Source organism: Pteropus medius, unplaced genomic scaffold (genome assembly GCF_902729225.1).
Source record: "Pteropus medius unplaced genomic scaffold, Ma_sr-lr_union100, whole genome shotgun sequence".
Lineage (NCBI taxonomy): Eukaryota > Metazoa > Chordata > Mammalia > Chiroptera > Pteropodidae > Pteropus > Pteropus medius.
Window position 1 is genome coordinate 8739057 of NW_024344371.1, and position 10317 is coordinate 8749373.

At 39.8% G+C, this 10317-nt stretch overlaps 1 protein-coding gene across 1 annotated transcript in view; it reads left to right on the forward strand.

Moving 5' to 3' along the window:
- The window catches only part of AKAP6 (A-kinase anchoring protein 6), a 520891-nt gene that overhangs the window by 182302 nt on the left and 328272 nt on the right, over positions 1-10317 (forward strand). Inside the window, exon 5 of the mRNA XM_039870505.1 lies at positions 5428-5785. Coding sequence (XP_039726439.1) covers positions 5462-5785 — 324 coding nt within the window. The 5' untranslated portion in view covers positions 5428-5461. The remainder of the gene's footprint in view (positions 1-5427; positions 5786-10317) is intronic.

Consider the following 10317-nt stretch of genomic DNA (forward strand, 5'->3'; position numbering starts at 1 on the left):
CTGGAGGGCATGGAGCCAGGAGGAGAAGAGGGCCAAGGAGAAGGAAGAATCAGTGATCATGGAAACTTCTTTAGGAGCATCTTACTAAAGCCACTCTCTCTTTTTTACCCTAAGTACAAATTTAACTTACTACATGGAAGAAGCGCTTTGGCTCTCTTGTTTAAGAGTTTAAAGCCATTCAGAATTTCCCAACTCTTGATCTCGCAACAGGCCAGAAAGGTAGGTAGACAGCAAGATTTAAAATTAGGTGATGAATTAGAGCCTCATTCATGTAGGTAGGCCACGACATTTAATTAAGCAATTTATTAAATGTGTGATGTTTTTGTGTTATCTTCGTAGAGCCTGATTCCAGAATCCTGGAATCAGATATAGGATGTGTATCTTGAGTTCATTTATTTTTCCTTAATTCAGTCAAAGCATGAGAACTAACCTTAGACAAAAAAAAAAAGAAACATTCCAGTGGAACTTTTTTCTTTCAAAGTTCAGTATCTCTATAAATAGCTTCTGCGAAGAGTGACTATGAGAATATGAAAGAAAAAAATGAAGAGGGAGAAAAATGAACACTTAGTGATGCCTAATAATTTTCTCTTCCTCAGTTTTATAACGTGCTTTATAGCATACAGTTCTGTTAATTTTGCTGGAATTATGCTTTAGTCTCTCACTTGTTTTTTAAAGAATAAGCAGAGCACAGAAAGATTTAGAGTAAGTATTTAGGTTTGGAGTTACTTTACATGACAATAAGACTGCCTCTCAGACTATACACATGATGATGCTCTTGCTAGGAAAAAAAAAAAACAGTTTCTTCCTAAGAAAAGAGAGAGAGCTTGAACCTGCTTTAGGATTGCTCAGTTTCAGAGGTATTACATTTCTGGTTCTTCTGACCTGTGTTGGGATATGCTCTGTCTACCCAAACACTCTTTTCCATAATGAGCCTCGTTTTGGCAACGGTCTCCTTTTTCTCAGCTCACTTATCACTGCTTGTTTGCAAAAGGCCTGCCTATAACTGCACAGGCCTGGAGCTTATACATTAGCTTCCAAATAGGGACAGCACAGTAGCCCGCTCTTTGTGAGCAATTTAGGTCACTAAGGGTGTGTGAGGCTGGTGCCTTACAGAATTGCCAGTGTCCTGCTGTCATGGAGCAGCCCTGACACTGGCCTTTATCTTGTTTGGCCACAAGAAGAGAACCCAAGGGGGGAAAGAAGGAGGAGCCAGACGCTTAATCCTGAAGGACGTTTAGGGACAAAAGCATTTACAGTGAGTACAGTCGGCAGATTCCCGGCTTTTCTATTCTTTTATTTAAGAGAGAAAATTATAAGAGGATGGAGAGAGAAGTGGGCAGCTATGATGGCTGTGTAGCTGCATTTTTTTTTTTTTTTTTTGCCTGCTCATTTGGTGGAAGAAAACTCTCATTTAAATGTGTCTTATTCAAATTGAATGCATTCTACTAATATCAGGTTTTGACTCAAAACTTGTGGACTCTCAGGGAGATAGCAGAATCAGTCCTCGTTAGCAAGATATCCATGGTCTGTTTCTTCTGTTTCTATAGGATGATAAATGGAGTGTGATGGGAAGACCCTTTCCACAAATTAAAAAAGAGAAAAAGGCCTGAAAACATTTACTGCTTTCAGCTCTTGCACTTTAAACATTGAATCTTCTTTAGATTTGTGGAAAGGAAAGGATTTGGTCTATGTTATTTTTAACAGCTTCTGGGATAAAGGTGGCATTATCTCTAATGCCAGAAAGGTGGCCACAGATAAGCACTTGGTGAGAGGAGGGGAAGTGGAGGTCACTGGGCTCCAAAAAGCTGGAGCCTCTGACGCAGCTTTGGAGCCAGAGATGTAAGAGGGTGGGTACCTGTATGCACTTGGGGCAGTGTTTTCATTTGCATCTTCAGAAGTTGTTGTGTACTGGCTTTTTCTTCAGTTTTTAAAAATTTCTTTGTTACTAGAAAGGAATATTATTGCAAGATGCTTTACAAAACTTAGAGCATTTAGAAGAAAGCATAGACTTGTACTGAGTTTCCTTTTATTTGTTGGCATTCGAATGGAATAATTAATTTGATGGGAAAGCAAGCTCGAATAGTCATAATAAGGGCAGGAAAAATATACACAGAGATTGTTCCTATAAGCCTTTACAATGTGAAGCAATTTTCATTTAAATTATAAATTTATTTTTTAAATCAGATGTGACTTTGTGAAAATCAGAAGTAGAGTTTGGTTATCCGTGAGTGGTCATTTAAATGTGAACTACTGGAATTGAAAATTAAATGTTTGTAGTAATTATTTTCTATGAAAATGGGTAATTAATCAATTTCATGCCACTTCTCAGGCTTGCTATGCTATTGTGACACGTATGGTATCATTTTCCCAGTGGCGAAGGTGTATTAGGGAAAGTAAATAGAAGTTAAAATAAATAAAGTGCTGCTTCACCTTACTTCACTGGGTTATGGAAATTCTCTTGTTTACAATCTGATCAGTTAAATACAGAAACATCACATCTAGGTTGAAATGTTATAAAGTAGGAAAATTTTGTTTTGCAGCTTGAATGTAAGGGTCCCTTGCCTTTTACTCACGTGTGATGCACACCAGCTATAATTTTGTTTAATGTTTTAATTTTATTCTATTTGTCCTCTACATGTATAACCGCATCTGTGTTGTCAATCTTAAATTGCAAACCCACAGAGGGAATAATCTTCCATATTTGTTCCTCTGGAAAGAATTAGCAACACATAATGTGTAAATAATGATTTACAAAATGTGTTTACATAGTAATAATTTATTTCTTTTCATTAAATAGGACAAATCTATTGATGCCGTTCATGTGCTTTGCTAAAATGGAAGGCCATCATTCAGTATCTTCACAGCTCTCAGCATAGCAGGATGCTTCCAATAGCTTTGAAATCTCTGGATAAATAGGTGATCACAGATTTTTAGAGTCAAGTGGGATCTTGTGAATCATTTAGGCCAATTTTGTCATTTTACAGATAAGGAAACTGAGACTCAGAAATGTGCAGCATCTTGCCCCAAATCACACAAAACTGCCCTGTGCCTGTTCGGTGTGCAGCCTGACGGTGTTTATGGAAATTATGTTGAGACATAAATTGCGTTGAGTCAATTCTTTGGTATGTTCTTTAGTTTATAGTAGGATGTATATTCCAGGGAAGGCCCAGCCTTGATTTAGGAGTTTCAGAGAATACAATGACCAGGCACTGTTTTTTCAGTTGTGCAGGCCTCTTGGGCAGGGGTCTGGGGGTGCATGGGGGTGGGTGTAACTTAAACCGTTCCTTGTACACTGCCCAGGCACATAGTTTTCTGGTTTCTTAGAAAAGGAAACCACTGTGACACCATCGTTTATCACCAGTTCTATGACCTTGCACTAGAAACCTTTATTAATCTTTGTTTATCAGGTTTTTTTCTCTGGGATTGTGATCCTAAACAGATCATCCAGAGGGCAATGAATTAATTAAAAATTTAAAAGTGCTTTGGGAAGTCAGAATTGGAGCCTATCTGATGCTAGGGTATGGTTTATTAAGAAGTAGTATGGTAGCTAAGTCTTCCTAGAGTTTTATCCCTTCCAGTGAAACTTTGATATCTTCTAATTATTATTATTATTTTTAAATAGCCAGGTCTAGTATTATTGTTATTTTAAAAACTGTTTACAAAGGTAGTTAAAACTGTGGGACATGGATTTCTCCCTCTTATAATCAGGCAGAGGAAGCTGTTGAACTGAAGCCTAAAACCAAAATGATAAACCTACTTTACAACATAAATTTTTGCAAATAATTTTGATTTCAAAAATTCATCTGTAAATCTTCTTGTCATTTAATTTTAAAATAAAATGCTCAAGAAATTGGTGTATGTTGGGGAGGGCAGCACGCTGAAGCATTGAATGGCTTCTGAAATAATATGTCATAGAAGTAACTTATTTTTAAGGCTTTTTTGAACTCAACAAGTCTTTTTATTCCCTGTACCCATTCCTGTATGGGAAGTTATGTATTCCTAGGCAAATTGAGAGCTTTCTTGATCTTCACCCCTCCCCCCACGTTTTTTAGGTAAAATAATTTTGCCATTGTTACTAAGTAAATATTAAGAATCTAAAGAAATAGGCTACTTTCTGATAGTCATACTTAATTTCATATTTTGATTAGCCACCCTTCATCTTCAGGGGAATGAAGCTATAAAGTAACTTGAATGTGTAGTCAGAAAAAGACTTAAAAAAGGAAAAACTTCCTTAAGGAAAAGAAGCTGCTCCTGAAGTTAAAAATAATATCTATTTAAAATGTTTAAAGTACAAGATCCTAAAAGTTGTTTTTTTATAATAGACTGGTTTTAGAAGAAAGAAAAGTACATAGTTAGATAATTTAGATTAGTAGTAAGCTAATAACTTCATCTCAAAAAGCAACCTTACTTTATTATGACTTACGCTTAATGTTATTTTTAATGTATTTGATTAGCATTTTAATGTTATGTGTTAAAGAGCAATTTATTATCCTTGAAATTGCAGATCCTCTAAAAATTTCAACAAGACCAAATATTTATGTTATTTAGATTGAGAGTTAATTAGATATATTTTACATAATCCATGATTTATGCTTTTCTTCACAAAAGTAAAGGTTTGGAATTACTGCATGATTTCTATTTATCTGACAAATCATAGAAAGGAGCAATCTCTCCTGAATTCAGCATAGTATTTCTACTAATTAGGACATGTTGCCTCTCTAGTTATCCCATGTGTTGAATATATTGGTTGTAATATAGTCAAAATGATATTCGGATGCTTGTAGTAGAAAAGCCCCAAATAATAGCGGCTTAACCTTCTTTTTTTCTCTCAGTAAAAGAAGTCAGGGTAGCAGTCCAGGACCAGCGCAGTAGCTCCTCATTATCATGTGGGACGCATGTCCCTGCCTCTCTGCTCTACCATCCTTTGCCCAACATTTGAGATGGCAGTGGGAAGTCTAGCTGTCAAGTCCACAACACAGCCTAGAGAAGGAGGAAAAGCAGAAGGACAAAAAGGGGACCCCTCCTAATTGAGTCAGCAATCTTTAAACAGCACTCCTAGACTTCCTACACGAAGTTCTACTTACTTCTCATGGGTCAGAACTTAGCTACTTGGAGACAGGGAATGTAGTTTTAAATTCTTGGCAGGAATATGTATAACCAAAAATCAGGATTTTTGAACCAAGGAATGAGGAGAGAATGGATATTGGGGTAGGCAATACTATATGGTTTTGTGTTCCTGTTTTATGCTGAGTCTTGGGGCTACTATGTAGAAACTTAAAACACCTCTTTCTGTTTTTGCTATGAGCTATGGTTTCTTAATTTAGAAATCTGGCTTAATTTAGAAATCCTGTTTCTTCTGCGAAGTATCATTTCTTTATTTGGCAATCTTGTCTGACTCTTGCTTTCTTCTTTCCTCTTGCCTTTCAGCTGTTTTGGAAAGAAGTAAGGTTTAGACTTCTCCATGTTAACCATGAGCGTGACACTTTCCCCCCTGAGGTCACAGGACCTGGATCCCATGGCTACTGATGCTTCACCCATGGCCATCAACTTGACACCCACCATGGAGCAGGGTGAGGGAGAAGAGGCAATGAAAGATATGGATTCCGACCAGCAGTATGAAAAGCCACCCCCGCTGCATACAGGGGCAGACTGGAAGATTGTCCTTCACTTACCTGAAATTGAGACTTGGCTCCGGATGACCTCAGAGAGGGTCCGGGACCTAACCTACTCAGTCCAGCAGGACTCAGACAGCAAGCATGTGGATGTACATCTTGTTCAGCTAAAGGTAAGGAGGGTCTCTGGGCTCAAGTCTATTCCAGACAGAAGTGTGAAAAAGGGTGTGGCACCTATAGCCTGAGATCTATGTTTCTCATTGAAGGAATGTCCAGAAAGAAAAATAACGTTTGAAAACATTATCTTGGTAGACAAACATGGACAGAATTCTTTCCTGGGCTGAGTTTCTAGAATAAAACTGACCTTAGGGGATAATGTGGAAAAGTGGGGAGAATAAAAGTATTACAAAAAATTTAATAAATAGATTCTCATAGGTAAAACATCAAACCGAGCTGTGGTTTTGAATGTGTGCGTGTGTGAGTGTTATCTTCTGTTGAGGTTGATGCTGCATCTGTGGCAAACAGTAGATTCTGGCATGATGGGGAAGGGCAGTGTTCTCTTTTGAGAAAGCATTCTTTCAACCAGGTACAATGCATCATGCAAAACAAAGGTGCTTTTATAACAACTAATCTAAAATTCAGACATTAAAAAGATGTCTGTGGCTTTTAGAGCCCTTCACAAGCCTGACTGTTGATAGTAATGAAATGGAGGTGCTATTAAAAAGTATTATAATAGAGATTTTGGCCTAACGACCTAAAATACAATAAATCTTGCCCTGCCATAGCCATTCCTCTCTTCCAGGTCTCCAAAGGAAATACACGTCCAGGTCAACGACCAGAAAAGCAAGGCAGATTGATAACCAATCAGAGTGTTGGCACCAAACCTGATGTAAATTTCTAGTCAGTTAGATGAGATCCTAAGGAGAATTCCTTTACCTAAGCTGGTTCTTCCTAAATGATTCTGAAAACAAAGACCAAACAGATTCTTAGCTCTCAGCACTTAAGTGGCTTAGAGGATGGGGCCACCAGGGCGACAGGAAAAGATGCACAATTAAGAGAAAGCATGTGCTCTAGAGCCTAGAGCAGGGCTGGCTCAGCCTCTTCACCCTGGTTCAGTGGATCCTGGATCTGGCCACCACATGGGAGAGTGTCCACGAGAGGGAAGGAGGGGGTAGGAGAGAAAGTAAACAAAAGAGCCAGAATGTCAAGGTGACTGGGCTTCGCGCAGATTGAGCAGGGCTGTGTGGTCCTCTTTCTACAGGTTCTTGTGCACAAAAGGGTAATGTAGAGATGGCTAGGAACCGGCTTCAGTGGAATTCACATTGGGCTGGTTTCCCCCGCTGTGGAAGCAGGGAAGGATGTGTCGCAGTCCCTGGGACACAGTTCCTTTAATCGAAGGAGTAACTCTCCAGCTCTGTGATGCTGGAGTGAAATGGAAGTCCGAGGGCTCCACTTCACCCCTCCTCTCTTCTGTTCCCTTTAATGCTCATTTCCATGTGTCTCCTGTAAGTTCATACAAGATTGGGCTTGTAAGAAAAGTTGACTGTTCTCCAAAATCTTTCAGATTTACACAGAAAAGGTGATAAATGATAAAGGAGAATGGGGGGTGGGGTGGACATTTTTTAGAAGATTCCACTAAAAATGCTAAGTATTCCTAAAAACATGGATGCGCCAGTTTACTTCATTTTATTACATCAATGATACTGAAGTGAAAATTAAAACTTTAATTCCAAATAGGAATGTAAAGTTTTTGTACAATCAACCAGGCTTATGTTTCGTGTTTGAAAAACCACCTCCAGGGTGATTTGCTTGTCTTTTCCCACTGGAGTTGCCTATCACCTTCTCATCTCAGTCAAAAGGCATCTCACACCTGCCTCTATTCAGCTCTGTCCCTCAGTGTGATCTGTCACCCCTGCTGAGAAAGGAGCCCCAGGAGTACAGGAAGGCAAGACAGTAATCACATAGTAGTAGTTAACCAATGGCTTTAAAGAGACGAACTGAAGTTATTTTACGTTATTTTAATTCTAGAGTTTCTATCAATATATTTTTGATGCTTAGAGGTCAAGTGATTTAACCAACATTCTCTGTACTGTTCTCAAATATTGTCCAATATTATAGGGCCTTCCCACATTGAGCCCAAAGTCAACAGCTCTGGTCAGTGAGTTGTGGCCTCCTCTATACAAGGGTTTAGTTTTGGTCTCTTAATTTACTTAGTTAAGTTTCCCCTTTATTTATGTAATATTTCTTTATTCAACCAAATAAGCACTTTGATGCATTTTTTAAAAAAAGATTTTAATACATGTCAGTTTTTCAGATTTCCACTTTGATCCACAAGAATAAAAAGGAACCTGGGTACAGTGTTTTATACGTGGGAACACAGTGCTACCGGAACAAAGTGGTCCGTCTGCCTGCGCACATCTAAGTCAATGAGATACATACAGGCTTTGCAGCAAAGGAACTAAAGGCTTTTTAGAGAGTTGCAAGTCCTAGAGATATGGATGAGCTATTGCCCTCAGAAACCTGGCTCCCCAGGTGTCTCAAGGGGATTATATAGGGAAAAAATCCATAGTCATAGAAATTAAGGGAGTTGGGGTCGTGGGTGCTAGTGATTGGATGGGGCTGGCGTAACTGATCATTGTGTCGGGTTCTGACATCAACCATCATGTCATCGCATCTGGTCCTGTGGTCGGTGGGGCTGTTCCACCTCAAGGGGTCTGGGGCTGAAACACATCTAAAGCCAAGATGTTATCCTTAGTTTAACCGAAACTTGTTGTTCTTAAGGCTTTATTCTTAAATTATTTGACACCGGCCGGAACCTTATGTCCTAAGGCTTAATGATTAAAGGAGTAGGCACAAAAAGGTGGAAGGATGAGAGCAGAAAAAGCAAGTGAGTCACGATGCGATTATACTAGGCAAAGCCTGCTTGAATAAGGAAAAATCTCTCTTAAGTGAAATTTATGTGCGGTTACGACAACAAAACAACCTTGTACAAACAGCTCTCGGTTCAGGTAAATGGCAAAGCAGAGGGGCAGACCCAGCCTGGGCAAGGCCAGCCGTCTGCTATGGGGAGTCCCAGCTTTGTTCCTACTGCTTTGGTAAATTACTCAATTTATTAATTTACACCACTTACAACAAAACGATCACAGGGATGGGAATGCCATGGGTTTAAGGACCATCTAGGTGCAGATAATTTCTAAGTGTATGTATCTACTCCAGTATTCTCCCAGGAGCCCCAACTGCCTGATATTTCTAGTTGTGTCTCTAGTGAGCATCTCAACCCTGATATGCCCACGGAAAGCTCTTAACGCCCCCTCCCACCCCCACACACAGATTCCCGCCTTCGTCTTCCCAGTTTTAGTAACAGGCACCACTCTTTGCCAAGCCAAAGCATGACTGCCCACCACACATATATATCTATTAACAAATCTTGGGGCTCTGTCACCATAATATGCCCTAAAGCTATTCACTTCTCCTCAGCACCAGTACTGCTGCCACCTTGGTCAAGCCCCATCACTGCTTGCTACTCTAAGAGCCCCCTCTAGCACCTTGCAGTTCATTCTCCACACAGTAGCCAATGAGATCTTTTAAAAATGTACATCAGGTCATATCACCCCCTTGCTTCCTATTGGCTTGCAATAAAACCCAATCTCTTCCTTTGGCTCTCTCTGTCAGCTTCTCTGGTCATGTCTCCCGTTACTTCTCCCTTATTTATGAAGCTTCAGGCACATTGGAAGTTCTAAAGAAATATTAGCATACTTCATGCCTCACAGCTTTTCCTGTTCCCTCTGCCTAGAAACTGCCTTCTTCTGTCTTTGCCCAACAGATTCTGGATCCCCATTAGGCAGTCAGCCAGAGGTGCAGCCAAGTTCTAACATGTGGAGGTGCAAGCCTGGGGGAGGGTAGGAAGCAGGGTGGGGCCCGTGTGCTGTGTTTGGTGAAGGGCAAGCATGAAAAAAAGAGCTATCCTTACCTAACTTGCCTGCATGCCTCACACTCCCTTTCATTTTGTTGCTGTAAGTTTTATCACCATAATCTATTCTACCGTTGTGTTGATATATAACTTTACAAAAATTAGTTGAAAAGTGCTGTTTATAACAAAATTCATCTGGGTAAATTTAAAAATCTATTTGGAAAATGCTCAGGGTAGGCTCAACCTCTGGTTTTATATTAAATGTCACTTTCTCAAAGTAGCTATTACTGATCCCTGTTTTTAAAATAACCATTTCCTTCCCCAGCAATTATCTAGTCCATTTTTCAGATTTTTTAAAATTATGGTTCTTATCACTAGCTGCAATTATCTTATTTGTTTACTTGTTTCCATTAGCCCCAAGGACCTCAAATGTCTAATTCTCCACTGTATCTCTGTTGTTTAGGATAAGGGTGGGGCACTTGATGGGGCTCAGCTTCATATCTGTGGATATATAAATGAGTCCAAGTTTGGGTGGTCAGTGCTTTCTAACCCCATAGACAGGCTTGCACTGGAAGTCTCATAAAGAAGGCTGCTCAGTGAGGACTGAATTAGGACAAAGGCATTGCATGAATCAAGGCCCAAGTGCATTTGGAGCATTACTACCCATCAGGGAGAGTCTATGAGTGGTCTCCAAGTCTTGGAGGTCTTTCCTGGAGAGCCTGCCTGGGAGAATATATTTTTCTGTTGATGGCTGTGTCTGGTCCTTGTCGCCCTCCCCCCGCCCCACCCTCTGGT